At 38.0% G+C, this 22346-nt stretch overlaps 1 protein-coding gene across 1 annotated transcript in view; it reads right to left on the reverse strand.

Moving 5' to 3' along the window:
* Positions 1-12985: 12985 nt before the first annotated feature.
* The window catches only part of LOC134680027 (microtubule-associated protein futsch), a 151399-nt gene continuing 142038 nt past the window's right edge, over positions 12986-22346 (reverse strand). Inside the window, exons 6-12 of the mRNA XM_063539009.1 lie at positions 18141-18307; positions 17725-17857; positions 17281-17411; positions 16658-16957; positions 16082-16381; positions 15567-15793; positions 12986-15311 (exon numbers count right to left, since the gene is read on the reverse strand). Coding sequence (XP_063395079.1) covers positions 15080-15311; positions 15567-15793; positions 16082-16381; positions 16658-16957; positions 17281-17411; positions 17725-17857; positions 18141-18307 — 1490 coding nt within the window. The 3' untranslated portion in view covers positions 12986-15079. The remainder of the gene's footprint in view (positions 15312-15566; positions 15794-16081; positions 16382-16657; positions 16958-17280; positions 17412-17724; positions 17858-18140; positions 18308-22346) is intronic.

Raw genomic sequence — 22346 nt, forward strand, 5'->3', positions numbered from 1 at the left:
AGTTACGAAATTATAAGTATTTCATATTTAGCAGACTTTTCGGCGAAGTAAAATATCTTGAGATGAGAGAACCGGATATATCCCAATAAGGCCTACCTACTTATGCATTATTTTTATTCATATTCATATTTATTATTAATAATGTACACATACATTACAAGTCAAGTTTACAATGGGTGAAATATATCCCAGATAGTAAAATTACAGTTCTAATGCCCAATTTCTACCCGATCTACCCGGTTTTGTATTAAAATAACTGTTGGACTGCACAGATTAGGTAGTACATAAATGAGACTCTATCTTGTTTGGTACTAAAATTACAGTTGTATTGGGCAGATTCTTAACTAGTTTTAGCAGTTTTGTCAATCGCACTGTCACTTTTTAGTATCTGAGACATAAAAACAAGAGTGTGTTTTAAAAAGAAAACTAGTGCCTGCGCTAAATCAGAGGATTGATTTGACGAGCCGACACCACCACCAGGCTCCGTTTAGTAAGAAACCGGAATAAAAGGGATACAAGTATCATGACCTTTAGTGTCGTACTATAATCACGTGACCAGTGTTGTCAGCATAGCAAAAACCATAAAATGGCTCTGGCGCGCCCTCAAATCCCACGACTCTGCTCTTTCCGCACAGACTCTATCAAGCATTTTATGATTTGCAAGACCTTAAATGTTTGGACTTATAGATATATTTAGGGTCTGTTAGGGTCTTCAAATAATTATACTTACTCCTACATACCATCATATGTATTGAACTATCTAAGTATCTACACAAAAAATTAACTACAATATAAATCTTAATTACATTATTGGTGCTCTAAAGTATATTTACTTACGAGTAAATTAAAAAACAGCTTCAATAGATATGCTCCTGTAAAGGCTTTTCTATGTCGGTTCGAGTATCAATGGGTTTAATTAAATAAGGCATTCATTTGTAAGCTTCTTAGCTCACTGAATCGGAGATCTCAAAGAAGCTAGCCTTTTACGAATTGCAAATTTAATAACTCCGCTATCCTTGCAATTGGAATAAACAAAGCGGGCCTTCTTCGAACTATTCATGCCGAAAATTTAACTAACAAAAAGCTAAGCTATTGTGAGGATTAAGTCTTATTGACGATATAATTAATCCAGGCTAACAGTATAACTATTTACCGAACTTAAGAAAAATGAGTTATAGTTTTCGAGTGACGTCTACGTATGTATATTGTATGTTTTTTGGGCATATCCTGCATCTAAGCTCAAATAGTTTGAAAAACTTGAATCCTTGGATTCGGAAAGAATCGTGTCGGCTTCGGGAGTGTTTTATTTTTATCTTGGTCCATGTTGGCAAGTCCAACAGAACTTTTTATTCCGTTACTATGGTAACCGTAAAAACTCTTACTTCACATTTTCACCTTAAACTAACTGTATGTGTTAATTTCCTTTTTATATTAAATATATAGTTTTGTGGCTACAAGACCGAGTTTTCTTCTATAACCTCGACTGAACCAGCTACGCCACCTCACCGCTGAACTGTCCATCCCTACTGAACGTACCTACTCCTATAAGTATAAAAGCAGGTTAATAGGGACAATGAGACTATAGTTTTTTTAGCATTAGAAAAAACTTGATAGAACGTAAGCGATCTTGACAAGTCTTTTAATTGAAAAACGCTTTTTAAGAATCAGTAACTTTTACTTATGTAAGCAGAAGAATATAAAAGATCGTATTTGATTCATAATTGTTACATATTTGCCGTAACTTATTTTTAAAATGTGTTTTTCAATTAAAAGACACATCAAGATTGTTTACCTTATTTCTAATGCTAAAAAAACGAACTATATAGCAGAACACAGCTATGTGCTAGAGTGAGAAAGTAGTATAGGTAAATCCCAATTCATAACTCCAAGTAGTGGATAGTAGATTTTATCAACCTAATCTTACACAAAATTATCAAGTCTTCTTAATTAATTCGAAGATTTACTTACTTTACGATTACCCAGATTTTAAGATAAACGTTAAAAAAGGGACAGTAGCAATAACAAAGGTCTTTAAATCCTCGCCCTGGGCAAAATAGAAAAGCGGTACCGAATCGAACCATTCGGGCCGGAAAAAATTTGAAGGCTGTAATTTAGCTCGATGTTAATTCGCAGCCGATTCAAAGGCAGTGGCAGCCATTATTAAAAGCGTAAATTGTCAAACAGATGTAGCGAACGACTCTGGTCGCGTCCCGGCTGTTTTAAAACGCAATGAAATTTACCGGCCTGGTTTGGCTCTGCCTTTGGGGCAATTTTGGAACACAACACAACCGTTATAATTGGGTGTAGTTTCAGAAACGTATATTAAAATACAAATTATTATTTTTCAGTAAAACGGGTATATATATACCTGCTTAACGATTTGTAAATATTTACATTCTTATTAGCGACCCGAGCTTTGCTTTCTTAATTAATTTCTTAGGAAACTTTGAATGGAGTTGAGAATATTTTCCATCAAATGAGTCCTTGATAAAAGGGCATACTATTGAAAGGTCTTCCTTTAGGCAGTCTAAGAGGTCGAGTACATATTGAAAGTTTATATCGAGATTAAATATTTATTTGAGAGACTTGAAACTTCGCCGCAAGGCATTGTGACATTATGGGCCGGTACAGACGAAATGCAACCCGACTGCAACTTGTATGGGAACTGCACACCGACGTTGCAGTTTACGTGCAGTCAGCGTGCAATTCCCTTACAAATTGCAGTCGAGTTGCAGTCTGTACCCTAACCCAACTGTGTTTTTTTTGCTGCACAATTACCAATAAAAATCCAAGAGATCGAAGTCGCCGGTAACAGCTAGTTTAAATATTATCCCTGTTACTGCCCACACTATATCTACTTATAAACTCGCACAAATACGCAGAATAGCTGCAAAGCGAAGCCTATTCAAGCGATATTCTTAGCCCACAAACAGGACGAGACATAAGCTTTTAGATGCTCTATAAATAGAGGTCGGAGCCTCCAGCCACCGCCCAAGGGACCTCTGGTAATGACTGCTGTTTCATCTCTCCTCACGCCTCTAGGACATCTTGAGATGTATTTGAGAACGTTTTTTAGAGCACAGGTGGGTACTTAGTTTGACATTTTGTAAAAAAAAAAGTATTTTATTGTGTATTTTTTTAGCAATTTTTTTACTTTGTATCTCGAACTATGTACAGATTACTTATTGAAAATTAGGATGCGATTGTAATTGTAACAAATAATTATGTCCCTCCCTATACTACCCTATACTCCCTGTACTATTTATTAATGATCTTATCCATCATAATTAGTGCTCATTCTGATTAAAAATAAGTATTTAGATAATGATTATTAATTGCAAAAGGTCACTAAAGAAAGCTTGCATTTTTTAAAGAAAAGCTCGGTTATATGTACCTAAGTCCAGCTAAGTCTAATCTAGGCTAGCTTCGAGTACAATTTTTTGCCCAGTGTCATGATTAAGCTTTGTTTTATAAAACAATTTAACAAAAACTCTCATGAGACCGGATATCATCCATTACGACCCCGAAAATTGCCGCACTTAGTACTCGTATAATATTCTGAATTAACTAAATAGTAAATACAGTAGCTATTTTAAGACACCTCAGTACACTGAAACCGTCCATATTTGCCTTGGAGAATAGATTTGCCCACTCAAAGGCGGACAAATAGACTAAACAAATAAAACAGACTATGTACCTATATTACTTACACCTAATTTTAGATTTGATTAATATGTACAATGTACTTGATGAATAGGTATTTGAAGAGGGACTACATTTGCCCGCTGGGCAAAGTTAAATCCTATGTAGAATAGAAGGATCAATTCCGGAAGCTTCCTTGGTATTTCTCCTTCAAGCCAATTCGAACATTTTGATATCATTTTGTTATTCGCGCGTGTATTTCGCACGTGCCTACTTGTTCATACATACTGTATTTGTGCGAGCGAGTCGGGAAATGACAGCTAACTGATACGAATCCAATATCATTCAAATATCGTTTGATGTTATGCACGTTCGAATTAATAACCTGATAGGTAGTCTATTATTATTTTCTAATGCTAATGAGTCTAATGACGCAACTGTTTCGAAAATATCAGCACTTTTAAACTTATAAAGCCGAAAATGTCACGTTATCGAAACTTAGTTTCAGAATAATAAAGTTCTCAGTGAGTATTTTCGTCGCTCGACATTTTCGTCAGTCTTGTACCTGAAGTTATACAAAACATGTTAATAAGTTTCATGTTAAATTCTCTCTATTTTAAGCACATCTAAATTACGATCCCAAAATAATTTTATTCTTGATATCACCGTATCAGTATAATGACGCCATGATGCTTATTCTGATTGTACTAACAGGTTATAAATTTGATTTCGATTTGTTATGGATATGATCTGTCAGTCAGAAGTGACATTTCTGCTTAAAGCAACGTCTTCTTATCTATTATAGCAAAACCAGATTAAATTGGAAAAGTTGAGTCAGGGAGAGCGGATGGACGAAGCCCCCTACTTTAAAGATTGCGTGACCGCTGTTAAGATACTTTTCGCCCTTTAGGTAGTAGTAGTATAAACTAGATAACATGATAAAAATAGATCAATTGATTATTGGACCTTGTAATTGTTATTTTATTATGACTAATAATATTATTCCTTTTACAGTTATTAAGTGTCATAGTAACTTTATGACTATTTGTACTGTGACTAATGTCGATAATTATGACTTTAAAATTGTAAATTTCTGCAATTTGGATTTTATAAAACTCCGTTAACTTTGGCCCAATTAATTTAATTATATTATTTTTCATAAAAAATATATACTTACTTCAATAATATAACACGGATATTAAATTTAACTCAACCAAACAATTGAAAAATTTTACATATCAATATCATTTCGAACATGGATTATCTGAGTTCAGGATAAGTTTAGTATCAGTCATGTGAAACGTTTTTTGAATTCTAAAACTGTACCTACCAAGAGCTTCGTCTATATGTATATGTCGGCGGCCGATCGTAAGATCAGGCAGATCGTAATGTTCCTGTGTAATGTTTTGACGATAGTCACATTAAACCAATATATAGGCAGGATAGGTTCGTTTCGTTAGGTTGCTTCAGATACCTGAAGGGCAAACTGCCCAGAAATAGGAGCCCCGCGTAGCGGGGCTCCGTCGACTCAGGGAACGAGTCAAAGAATTTCACGTTTCACGATATGCCTAGGAATTTCACGATATGCCTGATCTTACGATCGGCCGCCGACATATACATAATACTCGTATTCAGTCGCTATTAAAATTAAATAATTGAAAATACAATAATGTCAGCGCGCTCCCTTGTACCGATATATCGGACGGTGACTGTACATCCACACTTGTAAGTTGGTAAAGTGGACCATGTTTCAATTTCCTCTTCCATCGTCGGCACAGTTAGCGGCCATTCTAAACCTTAATGCAACGAGATAAGATCAAACAATGGTTGGTTAAATGTTTGCTGCTAGTACATGCTCTCAATTCTGTACAGGGTGCAGGGTAGGCCCTGATATAAGAACAAGAATTTCAACTGGGGATTTTAAATTAAATTAGCTATTTACAAATATTTTTAGGGTTCCCAAAGGGTAAAAACGGGACCCTATTACTAAGACTCCATTGTCTTCTGTCTGTCTGTCACCAGGCTGTATCTCATGAACCGTGAAAGGGACGGTTAAAATTTTCGCAGATATTTAATGTAGTTATTTCTGTTGCCGCTATAACAACAAATAAGTACTCAAAAGTACGGAACCCTCGGTGGGCGAGTCTGACTAGCACAAGAATTTAAAACAATGCGGTTGTTTTAAATTTTTTGTACTAAACAATATATAACTTGAGTGGTATCATAAAAAGTATGTTTTGAGACGGTACAGTCTTGAAAAAGGTCTAAACATATTATAAAATCTATTGTGTTTGTTAGAAAGGGTAACATTAACAAAGGTATGCCGAGTTTTATTAAAGGGGGTTTAAATATTTGCTCCCATTACAAGCCCCACCCTGTACTGGTACTTTTGCTAAAGTGGAAAATGAGGTTCCCAATGAAGTTCGATCACGTTCGCCGTCCAAACAAATGCTTGGATTAAATGTTGTCTGCCAGAGCTCCATCTGAACAAACTCGTTTACACAAAATTACACAATACATGGTGTGTGCTGGTATTTTCCATTTACTTTTAGGTATAATATAAATTCCGTATACGATGTGTCGATTTCGCTCAACTTTTGCTGCTAGTTTACAACAAAGAATTTCTATTATTTTTATGTATTTTGGGATATCTTTCCGATTCGGTTTGAATGGTTGAGAATACTATAATTTGTACTTAACTATCGAGCTGTTCTGATGATAGAGTCAGTCAGATGTATAGTGGAACTCTTCGGCAGCTACTACCTTATAAACTTCCCTAGTCTTCTCTTCTCGTGCCATTAGATTTATTTTGACTAGTTCATACTTTCGCTCGTTCATATAGTCAGCAATATAAGCGTTTTTTTTTTTGGAAGAAACTTATTCATAATTCATTCCTGAATAATTTACCTTGCGTAGTCCAACGACTGTTATGAACTTATGACATTCTCACTCGAAAAGGTAAGATGATAGCTTTTTAATGGTGATATAAATACAGGTTGTCTGGTAATTAATGGACAACCTTCTAACTACAGACAAGGGCACTTTAGGCCGGTCCAGCCTATAAATAGACTTGTCTAGTAAAACTTTCAGTTTCCGAGTTAATCAAGCTTTTCTCTTTTTTTACATACTTCGCTTTAAACACCATCTAATTTTATGGTTCGCGAAGAACAGGGTATAACACCCTAATACCGGTTACACTCTGCTTTTGAAGACTCTCGGTTAGATTCATCTTTATACGTTATGTTATGAGATAGCAATACTCTTATTTGTTCTATCTTGCTTCGATATTATCAATTTAACCGGTAATTTCGTTCCACAAAAACGAAAGTACTTTGGCATATGCACTGGTACCTATCTCAATAGAACAGTTCTTCAACCGGTAACCGAAAACAGAACCGAAATGCTTTTCGTTCCCGGGTGAATGAACGAAAACGGTTTGAAAAATAAAACTATTTCCGAGCCCTGGATCGTATATGTCCTCCCAGAAATATCTCGGGTGATAGTTAAATAAATTTGGCTACTATTGCCCATACAAAAACTAGGATTTGATGTTGGCTACATTTAATGGCTCTTCTACACGATGGGCCAACGCCAGCCACTCCAAGGGACGCATTTATGCGTTACAGTGAGCAAGTGATATTGCTATCTCATTCTACCGCATGGCTGCGTCCCTTAAGGTGACAGTCCATTTCCAACGACACCTGCAATACTGTTCATATTACTATGGTAATTGACAATGACAGCGACGCGTTCAGTACCGATAGTGCAGCTGCGGTTAGAAATGGAATGTTACCATTAGAGTGGCCGGCGTTGGCGTTGGCGTTTATCGTGTAGAGGAGCCATTAGGTTGTATCCCTGTCTTAGCTAAACAATTCACGCCGATCCCAAGAATGTCGTCCCAACGTAGTAAATGTTAACACTTTACCGCTCCCACGGTAAAAAGTGTAGGTAATATATTTATAAATAGATGTACCTACTATTAGCTATATTGGAAATCCATTTGGCGTTGCGTACAAAAAACTCCATTTCCCTTTTAAGTGCTTAAATGAGTCGCGAGAATTCCATGGGCTGTAGGTAATCATTTGCCAGATATTCGGCGAATCATTATCCCTAATGACAGATCTTTTATTAATTGTTGTTTGGGGCTAAAAAACTAGGTCAAATGGTTTAAGGTGCATTTGCCCCGTGTTAATTAATAACACAAATTGTACTTATAGCACGCGGAGGAAGTTCAAAAGAACCGAATTGGCGCCGCAGCGGCAGCGGCCGTGTGTTATTTTTATGTTACAAAAAATTAAGACGAAACAGGAGCTGAGTTTTAAATATTTTAGGTTAATATACCCGTCTTGCTAACGGAAGCGGCACCTAAAAGTAGTGCGATAAGGACAAGGCGAAAAATCCTCTATTTCCTCCTCCAAAACTTAACCAATCGTAACCAAATTTGGAAATCTAAATGATTATGAAATTATCTGTGTCGGGCCGTTTTGCTTTTTTTGGCTAATTGATATCAGTTTTGAATGCCACGCCTCTCATTGCGGCATAGTCAATTAGGCCATTTTGGCAATTTTTGAAGGGCTCTAGCGCCTTAAAAAACAAAAATATCAAAAAAAGCAAAACGGTCCGACACAGATATTGACAATATTAATCTGTGTTGAAAAAATCATTGCTCTAGCTTCAAAAACCACGGAGGAAAACGAGGAGTACGTTTGTATGGAGAAATGACCACTCCTGTTGGCTCTTAAAATATGGTTTTAATATTAAAAATGTATTTACTTATTTAAGGGACCCGGTATTGTTTATACTGCACACTGAAGGATTAAATTATATATTTTTAAGCAACATTACTGGTACGAGTAGTAGGACGTACTTTCACGCAAAAGCATCGCACATTTAAACAAAAAAAAAACGCGTTTACATATGCATCATAGTTTATAATTTGATATATTTCGTGCAAAATTATTTTACCTAGGTATACATAAACAAGTACATATAAAGCAATATCGTTGGCTAATGTACTCGTACGTATAGGTACATCCGCCACCCTGATTCTCACGTTTTCATTAATACCCAAGTACCCAGTACACAGTAAATATGAATTTATTAAAAAATGTTGCATGCAGCGAGAAATCGTTTCAAAGGAACTTTATTGACTGTATAAAATCAATAGTACATTACTACAGAGGCTGGGACGAAAGGGGTTGCCGGCCGAGCGAAGCGAGGCCGAATAGGTCTGAGCGCGGGCAACCCCATTTCCCGCCGAGGTATGTATAGTGCTTTTCTAAAACATGCAATGAAATAAATAAAATAAAAAATCCACGAAACCCAAGTTTTATTTATAGAATAAACTAAAAGTAAACTACACCCAAAATATAACCAACACGTACCTATATCATTATCACGCGTATGTTTTACACGAGTAGTGTATTTTTACTACCCGTATATTTTCATGTATCTTTGATTTTTTCGCCTTGTATCCGTCTGACTGTCGTTTTCGTCACATAAGTTTACATAGTCTTTCATGTTGATATCATGTTTCACATACATCGTTGCTTTATGCATGGAGTAAATAAGTATAATTTCTACAGTCTTGACGAATTTGTAGTTACATTCATTTAAAATATGCCACAAAACTGTTTCTAATAAACTGTAAGCCATTTTTCTTAGTTTCTCAAATAATAAAATTGCCATAAGCAACCATATACATACTTCGTCTTTGACTTGGCGGCAGAGGCAGCAAGTTATTTAAAATCAATTCTGCTTACGCTGCCAATTCCAACACCTACGATTACAATTAATATTAATTTCATTATTTCGTCGGAACTCATATTAAAGTAAGTAAAAAAATCAACAACGCACTATAAATCCAATAAAACAGAATGAAATTTTTTCAACTTTACCTCCATAACAATTTAAAAAAAATAACTACGCGTGTTTGAGTAGACCTTTTTACCGCTAACGTTTAGGTGAAATATTTTAAATAAATATAGTTGTCCACAAATAGTTGTCCAATTTGTGGACAACTATTTATTGGAAACCGTTTATTCGTGGCAAAAAAGAAGAGAGTAACACAAAACATGCCTAAGTCATGAAATGTCTGACCAGCGAGTCGTGTCACAAGCTAATTTTTAAAATTATTTATATGTCAACTTTTTTCCTATCAAATAAGCTGTCATTAAATTTCATAATAATTTTATTGCCAGGTGCGGTTTGTACTGAAATTCCCGCGTTTTTTTTTGAGACACTGGTCGGACTCTCGCCTGGCTGAGTTTGCGCTGGTCTTCCGTCGGGGCCATGAGCGTTTGAATATTTGAAATAAAAAACAATAAAAAAGACACCATTATTATTATAACAGACAAATTGTAGAAGAAATACCCTGCTCAGCCAATGACATTGTTATTTTTAGACAAAATTCATCCTGTTGCCACAATGCCCCTTTCTTATGCAAGTCAGATTTGATTCCGGCTTATTTTACAAAAATACCAACTCTCGGAACGATAACAGCCAAGCCGGGATGTTACTACCGTCGATTCCCGAGGTCTCTACTCAACCCATTTAAGGATTATTCATGCTAGACCGGATCGAGACCGGGCCGGAGCTCCCGACGCTTCGTTTTCAATGGAAAGCACCACATGATCACCGATCAGCCGTCAGAAAATGACATGTCGGACGCGTCGGCCCGGGCCCGCCCCGGTCTAGCGTGACTCATGCTTTAATAAGCGCTACCCACATGGTGTGCCCACTAACCCGGTGTTAACCGGTGAAACCGTTAACCCAGTGTCAAATTGTACTGGTAACCATGGAAACTCCAGGTTTAACCGGTTAACCCCGGGTTAATTAATGGTGCAAATGGCCATGGGCATAATATTTGCATGCTTAACCAGCAAAATATGTTTCTGTACGGGAATATATTTCCAATAACACCTTGTTATACCATATTTTATGCAAATAAAGAATTTTAATTTTTTCATTTTTCATTTTTCATAATTATTTTTCACCGTATTTTTCTCACGAACGTGTCTTGCTAATTCAGACAGTCTCGGTACAAAAAGTACTGACATTGACCGAACTAGCATGACAAATACGAACGTTTCTGAGAAAATACGGCGAAAAACTACACCTTTAACACTTATCTACTAAATACTTATAGATAGAGAGTACCTAATTAAGAGGGGGCTAACACAAAATTGTAGTTATTATATTTCATTTAAAAAAATTCAGGCAGAAACTAAACTAAGTATAATTTAACTTTTCTTAGGAAAAATACGCGAAAACACATTTTAATAACACTTAATTTGTTTCGACGAGTCACGCTTCAAAAGACTATGTAGACAGGTACTCCATTCACCCGCACTCGCGCGAAATATGGGAATACATGGCCTTATCACAACAGGGCGTTTCTTCCACTTGATGAAAGGATAACAGATTTCCTGCATAATCAATGAGCGTTATGGGCTATTCCCACCTTTAGGTACTACCAATTTCTTGCCACTAGAGAAAACTACAGTTACCGCAAAGTGCCTTGGCGAGTACTGGTTATTATTGTTCAAATATATATCTAAGTGAAAACTACTTTTGACTAGACGACACAAAATAAATAACACAAAAAAAAGAGTTTACAGTACATATGGTCCTATTTTTCCGCACTAGTGCGTAAAATAGCACTTTTCGTGCGATGTCAAAAGTTTAAAGGGCCATATGTACTGTAAAACATTGTACGATACACGTGCGAATAGATAATTCGCAACTCGTGTCGATTTAAAACACTCCCCTCGGTCGTGTTTTAATTTATCGCCACTCGTTTCGAATTTTCTCTTTTACGCACTTGTATCGTAAATAACTATTTCGAGTGATCATTATAAAATATAAAACGTCGGTATACTGGTGGCGCTCGCCAGCCGCCGGCTGAAAACTAGAATTAACTAAGGAAAATGCGTTTTTCACTGAAAACGGATTTTTACGGTAGCATAAATATATATTTAACGATTGATAACCATTTTTTGTATCAAGCATAAACGTCTGGAAGCGATCATTACCTACTGCAAATTATTACAGTAAGGAAAAATTTAAATATCAACGCTTGTTGCAAGATCCGACCTTGCGACATTTTGGAACATCCGTCCACTGAAGCGTGCGAATTTTTCCATTCCTTATTTTTGCCTTAAGAGGCGTATACCTGCCGTACAATTGGAAAAACCTTTACAGATAAATGTTGTAAGGTACCTACTTACTAGCTTCGACAGTCTTCCTGCAACCAAGAACGTGAGCAACGACACTTTCAAAACATCAGGACGAATGAATAATTCCTTCCTCTAAGCCCCATTTCGTTAAAATAATCAACTGCGGTTTGTTTCTTAAAACCCCGAAACCTTGAAAATTACCATAAACATTAACGAGATTGCGTCGAAACCATTCCCTTGCTAATGGAAACAATTTGTAAAATTATGCATGACGTGATTTTTCCTGGTATTTTACAAAAAGACGGAGAAATAAGACTTATTAGTTGATTACTGGACCAAATTATTATTATGGGTGCGGGTGCGGGTTTTAATGTTTTTTGATCAAACGCATTAGGTTGATAAAAAAGTTGAATTTAGTATGATTAGGGAAAAGGTCAATTATCACATATTTTACGTAATTGTACACATTAATTCTGACGAATTTTTAGCTCGTAACGGTTTTTTAATTTATAAGCTTAATTATGGCTACCGACTTGCTTTTGTGAAGCCAGTTATCTAGCTCATATTGAGTTTTATTTAGTTTTCTCAAGCATGCAATGATTTTTAGTGTTCCGTACCAAACTTTGTTCACGGAACACTTATTTTTAGTTTAAATTACAGTTTATTTATATATTACGATATTGTTACACGATATAAAGTAAATATTTATATATTTGTTTTATTGTGACCTTTTTCGCAATGTATTAAAAACGTCGTTCAATGTACGTGTCAAATTGTTATTAAGTATTTACTTGTCCCGTGTCTCATAAATATAACACACTTTCCACACTTGCATTAAAATGACTATTGCATTGAATTGATATAACCTCTCGTATGCATATGGTAAGGTCATGACCAAATTTTTACGTGTTTAACGAGAACGATGTTTTCTGCTCTATATCTGCACGACTGAGGTTTCAACCCACAATGTTGGACCACCACATACATGTATACGAAAGGTTATAAATTTAAATAGCGAGCTGTTTTTGCAATACTTTAATAATTGAAGGCATTCCTAATATTTTAATATTGATAATTTGGTTTTTACTCACAAAAGATCTTTATAAATTGCGCTCATGTGGTTGTACGCCTTTGTGTTAACAGGTAAACGATAATAAAACCAAGCGTTATTTCGACATAGTTTATTTTATTGTTTATCATTTATTACTCTTACAATGTTTAATTTGGAATGGTATTATTTATTAGCTTAAAAATAAATAAAAATTAACATTACCTGACTTTAATGCACATGCAAAATGGACACACTAAGAAATTAAAATTAAGGAACATTACATAGAGTAGATAAACGCGACTCTTTGGTACGAATCATGTTTTCAGACCGGAGGGTAAGCCAGCGTTCGCGGGGCGGTCTGCCTACTCTATATCAGAATCAAGGGGGCTACCATGGTAAGAATAATCCCTTTAAACAACAGCCATCTCTTTCACACTATACAAGTCAAACTGAGACAGACGATGCGAGGGAATAAACTTAACATGCTAGTGTATCATACTACATACTGCGGCTATTATAATTCTTACAGTTCAACACAGTACTTTCTTAAATCTAAGCAAGTTAATTTCTCATTAAAATTGTTATTTGTACATAAAAATAATACAGTGCCAACAACCACGATAAACTATAATCAAGTTATAAATATAAGTAATGAATACAAAACAATACAAAATGTTACACCGCCGACAACAGCCCGGAAGATCCCGGGATAAACATTTTTACACCTTAACGTAAATAAATACAAACAATTATTGCGCCAATTTCAAGTATCAAGAATCTGAAGGCAGGATCGGTAACTATACCGCTATAGGATAAGAATTTGAGATTGAGATAGAATGGAGACAGAAAACAAAGGTACAAGTGCTTGAAATAACAGAGAAGAAGAGAGAAGACGACAATTTAAAAGATACAAGGTATGCTATAATTATTAGAGTTCTATCTTGAACTCTACGGCAATTTTACAATTATAAGGTGCAAGATACATTATAAATCGACGCAATTCACAGGTACAAAACACTCCTCCGAAGCCCAATCAAATGTTTAACTTTTAAGACCAGATTTTGAAAGCAGTTACACACGTATTAATGTAATTACTATGCCCGGCGCGTATACTAAATACCAATATCAACGCATAACCAGGCTCTCTAAAATAATCGGTACTATCGATTACAATAAATATGTTAGATTTCCAAACAATCTTCTAACTACCAGAAATCTTATGTTATTAAGTAGGTACTATAAAGACATACCGGTCGGGTCCCACATTTTCGTTATAAAACTATGACTCCTCGAACGATACCGGCAAGAATATAACAAGTCCAATGCCAGCGTCATCCCTTCACAAGTACACTTCTGTTGACGATCGCGCACTTAACATTTGCTCCGTACATGAGATTTTAGTCCGCGTAATACTGTTTGAAGCATGAGAGTGTGATACGTCTGTACCACTTCTTCTTCCTCATATCATAAAAGCCCTGTTTCGGGTATATCTGAACTTGTTAGCGACAAGTAAAAATAGACGGTTACCGTACTCGAACCACCCACAACTTTTACTGTAACGTAACGTAGCTCTGACACTCGCAAGGTGCTTTTTTACAGTTCATATGTATACAAGATACTCTAACAAACGAGACGACTCGCACATAACATGTATGATTTTATAGCATTTTACTTGAAATGCTCGCTCTTCGTACGTGCAGTATACTCCTACTACACAACACTGTGCTGTCCTTATGCTGAAACCGTCAACTTGTTGTACACAACTTCAAGAGCGTTTCTTTCTCAGTCTATAGCTTCTGACTTGACCAAGAACAATACATTAGTTCCATTTGCGCATATCCATGTAGGTATGTAAGCATCATTCGATTACACTTGAAAAGCTGTAACTTATCATCGTGTACACGATTTCTTATTGCCTTTAGTACTGGCTGTAAGCCTTGTATTAGTACAAAAACTTCACAACCGCTCGGCAACGGTCGATTCTGACTTAGGCCTATAGTCGCGACATAGTTGCAGTATATCACATCGGTGCGCGCGCTCAATATAATCACGTAGATGACTCGCCGCGGATTCATTAAGCGGCGGCGGGGCGAGTCCACGTCTCCGGGTTGAGACACCTTCAATAGCCAGCCAGTAAAGAATCAGTATAGCGTATGGTACGCTCAGGGCCGACTTTGCGATGAATATTCACAAAAGAACTGTCGTCGGCTCAATACTGGCGGTCGTCGTAGATGTAGATGGCCTCGCCGGCGGACTCCTTGAGCGGCGGCGGCGGCGGCGGGAAGTCGAGGTCGCCGGGCCGGAACAGCTTGGAGGCGTTTGGTGCGGGAGAGGCCGGCGCCGGCCCCGGCGAGCCGCCCGGCGACCCGCCGCCGCGACGCTTCACGCCCGACGACGACATCGGCGACCCCGACGTGCGGAACGACGAGCGCCGCGCCAGTCTACAAATAGAACAATAATATCAAATCGTGTTCCTTTTGCGATTAGTTAAGGGCACCATATATCATAAACTGTAGTTTAAAAATTCTAATATTTCTAATAATATTCGGATACTGACAATCATTTTATTTTTGGTACTGAACCACCAAAATCCTTTAAAAATGTACCATGCCTTACTATCGGTCTAGTTTTGCGCTACCTTAAGACATGTTTAGATCGCGAAGATGAAGCCTCGTGAAAGAACAAAGTCTAGTTACCTCGAAGCCACCTCCTCGGGCGTCTCCTCGATCTCCAGCACCCAGCTGACGGAGTCGTGTTTCTCGACGACGCCCTTGACGGCGGGCAGCGCGGGCGGCGCCGCGTCGGGCGCGGGCGAGGCGGGCGACGGCGGCGACTCGGGCGACGCCGAGCGCAGCGACGAGCCCGACGACGTGCGGCCGCGCACGCGCTCCATGTAGCCGCCGCCGGCGAGCAGGGATACCACCTGGAAGAAGACATTTCAAACTTACAATCACGTAAGACTAAAGCGATCGCTTTACACTTGGAAACATCGTGCGAAAGACCACGAACAGGTTTTCAATTCTCAATGTTTTTACTGGGTAACACTAACCGATTAAAGATGACCGTTTTATTAATTTACTCGAGGTCGAAAGATGGAGACTGTCTTAAAACACTATGTTAATCGTCGACATTTCCTGTCCCCTGGATCGCAACGTCCGACACTAGTAAGTAATAACATACCTAACACTACAGATATAATACAAAATCTCACCTGCGATTTCTGCCTGAGCTTGTATCGGAGCTCCTCATTGAGCGCCGCGATCCTCGAGGCCTGATCCCTGTCCCTGGCGGCGGCGTCCCTGAGCCTCCGGTTGTCGTCGCGCAGGCGGTCGGCCTCGCGCTGGCGGGCGGCGGCGCGCTCGCGCAGCTCCTCGGCGGCGTGCCGCGCGGCGCGCGCCTCGCGCTCGGCCGTGGCGCGCCGCTCGCGCTCGGCGCTCAGCTCGGTGCGCGCGTCGCGGAGGGACGCCATCTCGGCTTGTTTCAGCTCGATTACGGCGCGGAGAGAGCGGACCTGAAAGTAGATGAGATCGTTTATTATTTCGGTCTACCGTACCGCGCTGCCTGAGATACGTGTAATGTTTGGCCTCCGTAAAACTTTAAATATGACATAAACATTCACTTCTCGATTTAGGTAGGCGCTCCATATTTAAATGCTGATTTAACATGGATGCAGCAAGTATAAAACAAAGACAAGGGACTCATTCAGAATAAAATTAAGACTACATATAATTTTATCAAAATCTGATCTAAAATATCGACAGTTCAGTTCAAATTCATTTCATCTTACCTCGGCTGCCAACTCGTTAGCGTCAGTGCTCAACTCCTCATTGGCGCTCAGCCTGAGCTCGCACTCCTCCACCTCGCAGCAGACGGGGTCGCAGGCGGCGTCGGTGAGGTTGCACACGGTATTGCAGGCCGTGTTGCAGACGGCGCGCTGCGTGTCGGCGGCGGCGCGCAGCGTGTCGGCGCGCTCGATCTCCGTCCGCGCCGCCTCCAGCTGCGCGCGCAGGGTGCGCTCTATCTCGCTGTGCGCGTGGAGCCGCGCTCTGCTCTCGGCGACTTCTCGCTTTAGGGAATCAATTGTGTCCTACACATACATCATAAAATGATTAACCACTGCCTATGTATTTATAGAACATTATTTTTACGCATAAATGACACAAATGCGTCATCGGTGGAATATTTAGAAATCAAAACAAGCACAATGGTCTAAGAGAATCTAATACTAAGCATAAGTAATATTGATGTGAATATTTTTTTTGTTTTGCAAATAAATACGCATGAGATAGGTTATAAGTCTATCTAATCCGCGACATAGATTACCCGTCTTTTTGGAACTACATATATTAATAAGAGAGGGACGGTAGGCTCCTGTGCTAACCCTACTGTCGTCAGGCAGTCCCGACTTACCTTTAGGCCTTTGATGTCGTTAGCGAGCGAGGCGACCTGGTCGACGTGCGCGGCCTGCAGGCGCGCGTTCGCCTCCTCCTTGGAAGACACCTCCATTTCTAGCTCCGATATCTTGCCCAGGCATTCAGCGACTGCAAATTGAAATTTCCGGTCATATTTTAATTCATCCGCGTGTAACGAAGAATTGCTACTTCGATACTCAATACAGCCTTCTTAGTGCGGAAAATTACCATAGTTTACAGTATACCATTCGAAGCTTAAAAAGCTGCAAACACATCTAAGTTTGGGGTTAGGGAGTTATAACCCAGGACCTAATCTAACTTGAATTGGTGGCCACAAAAAACTCAACACTGAATACGCATGAGCGTATGACGCTGCAAGAGTCAGAGACGAGCGAAATCTCGCTTTCTCTCTTCATCTTGGCCGTCCATAGAGACTACGTACTTGTGTCGAGGTCCTTCTGCGCCCGCTGCTGGCGGTCGTGGTCGGCCCGCTCGGCGCTCGTGCGCTCCGCTGCCGCCACGCCCCGCCACCGCTCGGCCTCGAGTCGCCACGAGCCGCCATTTAGTGCGTCCAACTGGAAATGTTAACAGTAAAGTATATTAGTTTCATATCTATGGTATCCATACACCGTATAGATTGTTTATGCAAGTACACACTATATCTTTTGATAACTTGAACTAACACTAACAGAATTGTGACAAAAGGAAACAAGACAAAAGCATTTATTGCGAACATATTACATAATTACATATAGACCCTGCAGCGTCGCGTTCTTTAGACATTTTCTTCATCATCTTTTGTTCTGTTCTCCCATAAAATGTGACAAAGGACACAACAATTCTTACACAACAACTTACCCGAAACACTAAATACTGGACCAGCACGCCGAGCGCCTCGACGCCCTTGGCGGCGTGCGCGAGCGCTGCGGCCTGAGTCTCGCGCGGCGCGAGCGCGGGCGTGGCGCGCGCCGGCGTCGGCGCCCGCTTGCTGCGGGGCCCCACCGCCGCTGTCACGCGGGGTGGTTCTGTGGACAATGGAAAAAAAAACGGTTCAATTTATTGCAAAATATTTTTTTTGTAAACTTAGAGATCTATTAACCAAAATACGCAAACAACACCGGCAATGCGTATTGTTGCGTCGGGATGCTTATGGTTGTACATTGTTTCATATACTACATTTTCGTAGAATTGCGCTTCATAGAAAATGTTCCTCATATTATCATTTCATAGAATGATCAACTTCCAGTGCACTTACATTGTAGAAGCTGTACTTGTAGATTTTTTATAGTTCAGAAAATTAATGTTTCGAAATTCATGTCATAAAATTTCAGGTCGTATGTTATTATTCCTTATAATATTAAATTTATATAAAACTTGTTTCCAAGCCTGCATATTCATAGAATTTTGTTTCACATTTTATTAAACTTAATATTTACATTTCATAGAAGGCTCAGTAACTCAATACTTACTTTGTCAAAAAATAAATCATAGATCTTTGTAACCTAACCTAACGTAACCTACTTTTCTGGCAACAGTTTGTTTCTGCGGGGGTCGCAGTTCTAACCTAACCTAACCTACTTTTCTAGCAACCGTTTGTTTCTGCGAGGGTCGCAGTTCTAACACTTTTCTGGCAACAGTTTGTTTCTGCGGGGGTCGCAGTTCTAACCTAACCTACTTTTCTGGCAACAGTTTGTTTCCGCAGGGCTCGCAGCTCTAACCTAACCTAACCTACTTTTCTGGCAACAGTTTGTTTCTGCGTGGGTCGCAGTTCTAACTTAACCTAACCTACTTTTCTGGCAACAGTTTGATTCTGCGGGGATCGCAGTTCTAACCTAACCTAACCTACTTTTCTGGCAACAGTTTGATTCTGCGGGGGTCGCAGTTCTAACCTAACCTAACCTACTTTTCTGGCAACAGTTTGATTCTGCGGGGATCGCAGTTCTAAACTAACCTAACCTACTTTTCTGGCAACAGCTTGATTCTGCGGGGGTCGCAGTTCTAACCTAACCTAACCTACTTTTCTGGCAACAGTTTGTTTCAGCGGAGGTCGCAGTTCTAACATTACAATTCTTTGCATTGAGTTTCTTCTCAATAAATCTAAATGAAGTGCATAAGTTCTGAAATAATAATATTATGAAAGAAAATACTCGAACTAAATATTATATCAAACAGTTCCTATGAAACAACAATCTATGAAATCTGTGTCTACGAAACAAGAATACACGAAACATAACTCTACTGTTTGATAAGTTTCTAAATTTAAAAAGTTTGATAGTAATATACATTCAACTGAATTTCTGTGAAATATGTTTCAACCAAGTAAATAGTCTATGAAAAAATAATATTGGAACTAAAAGTATATGAACCAAATAATATATGAAAGAATTTCTGAGAAACGACATTCTATGAAATTTCTGTCTGTGAAATAGGGTGACACCGGATGCTTATATTTAAGTATTTTTTTAGAATTTGACATTTCTTTATTGTGTTGAAAATCAGGTTTTCGAAATAAATTATTATATTGACATGTCAAATCGCAACATTGACTTTGTGATTGACTACAATAATAAAACTATCCATACCTATTCTATGAATGCTGTCAAAAAATTAAAGATATTTGTGGTATATGCGGTATATTAAATGGACGATGCTGTTAGTTTCACAATTAATTATCCTTTGTATACTCTATTTCTGTGCCTAAACCCTGTGTGTAACTGTTAATGAATTATACATCAGCTGTCATGACAATGTCAAAAGAAACACTAACGACAGGAAACGATAACGAAACAAAATATTAACACTACAATCTAAACAGATTAGACAACATAATACGTTTTTTCCCATTCAACCGTAACATTGTCTTGGCGTGGGAACCGTTGCGCAATTTTCTAACACAAAGGAAACTAGCTTCCATGTAGGTGTCTATTAACAGAAAGTAGAAAACACTAGGTTTCTTTCAAACAGCTAAGTTCCGCCCCTTTCATTTATTCCAGGATTTCTACTCTGTTTTTTTCGAATTACCCTTTCAAATGTAGGTAGAGTTAGACCAAGACAAGCCTGCGAAGATTTTGGTGCTATCAACTACGCAGCGCAAGAGTTATTTTAAACGTCAAACTTCTATGAAACTATGACGTAAAAATAACACTTGCACTGCGTATGCTATCAAAAATGTTGCAGACTTTTTTGGTCGAACTCTATGTGTTGGTCAAATATTATGGGTTAAAAACCTCGGTTGTGCTGTATAGAGCAGGAATAATCGTTATAAAAATTCAGATCCACGCCGATTCGCGCACTCGGTAATAATTTTGTAATTCCCCGTTTGTGCAACATTCATTACGAGTCTAACTTTCTTTTCATACGAGTATTTCTGTTATCGCCCGCATGTTAGTATTAGAGACTAGTTCATAATGAAGACTGTCAACCTATACTATAGGTAACACGAATTCGTGTTTCTTATCATTGCTATAGATAATGCAACCTAGTTTCAATAGGCCATGATTTATTTGTATGTATAACTATCGTTTTGAGATCCTCTTAACAAGGGTGGTTCACGTTTGTATGGGAAAAATTCAAACTCCAGCTAGAAAAAGCGGCACCCTCTCATTTTATTACACGTGTTCTGTTGACTAAATATGCCAAGTTTTGTAATCTTATCTCAACTACAAGGGGATGCTCAAACACTTTGAAATTTTTCAAAGTTGTATGAAATACAAAAGAAACAAGTTATTATTTTTTTCAGTTTTATGTAAGTAGTAGTTTTCACATTATTTGAAAGTGTGATTTAAAAGTTATTTGATGAAAAACTATTTTTATTTCTATTTTTTATGATTTTTTAGGTGAAATTCTAAAAATCTTACTTTTCGAAAAATTATAAAAAATAGAAATAAAACTGTTTTTCTACTTAAAAATTTATACATCACATGTGCAAATAATGTGAAAACAGATACTTAAATAAAAATCTGAATAATAAATACTTCTGTTTTTTGGTTTTCATACAACATACAAAATTTTCAAAGTGGTTGAGCACCCCCTTGTAGTTGAGATAAAATTACGAAACTTGGTGTATTTTATCAGCATAATAAGTGTAACAAAATAAGGGGATGGCCCGTCGGAAAATAAAAAAAAATGTTTTTTGAACCACCCTATAAATAACACTGTAAGGTAACAGTGGCGCGTGTACAATATTCGTTGGGAAGCCAGAGCTAACGAGGTTTTCCTTTTCTTTGTTAGGCGTAGTAAAAAGTACCCCTTTGGCTTAAAATCCAATGGGAACCGTAGCTTAGTCTACTGAATAATGTAAAAAAATATGATTAAGTAGGTGGTAAAAGAATCTCGCAAAATGGACTTATATTAACGTGATTCCTTCTGAAACAGTTATGAGGAACGCAACTTGATATGATCATTAACAGTTTGTATAATTTACTTGTCTTTGCTTGTATGGTTAAATGATCTCATGTTACGCTCTGGTGAGCTGTAGATTTCCCCTTTTAAGAATGCCTTAGTAAACGTATTAGTTGTTAACTTTAGCAAATTGGCCCGTTTGTATACAGCGTGTAAATCCAATACGGGCAATAAATCAGACCAGACATAGCCCGTGTAATCATTAATTAAGAATTGTTTTAAGCTACATTTAATTATGACCACGAAATCATTTTTTTGAAAATTTACCGAGCATCAATGTACTGCATACATTACGAGACATAATATGACATTACGAGATACGAACTTTTGTGTTGCTTTACATTGCGGGCCGAATTATGTTGTATGGTTTAAATTTTCTTTGTGTTTTTGAACAAAAGCTATTTCTATTATACTTCTTTAACTTCCTATATTAACCACCGTCGAGAGGTTTAGAGGTTTGCCCATAATGAATCTACACACTGTATAAACCTTCGGGTTCGGTCTAACCTAGTCAACAAATTTCAAGTTAAATTATAGATTCGATAAACGATGATATGGATACCACAAAGCAATCTTTCAATAATACAATACAATACAATACAAATACTCTTTATTGCACACCTCATTACAGAAAACAATACAAATAATACAGGAAGAAGAGGT

This window comes from Cydia fagiglandana, chromosome 1 (genome assembly GCF_963556715.1).
Source record: "Cydia fagiglandana chromosome 1, ilCydFagi1.1, whole genome shotgun sequence".
NCBI classification, from domain to species: Eukaryota; Metazoa; Arthropoda; class Insecta; order Lepidoptera; family Tortricidae; genus Cydia; species Cydia fagiglandana.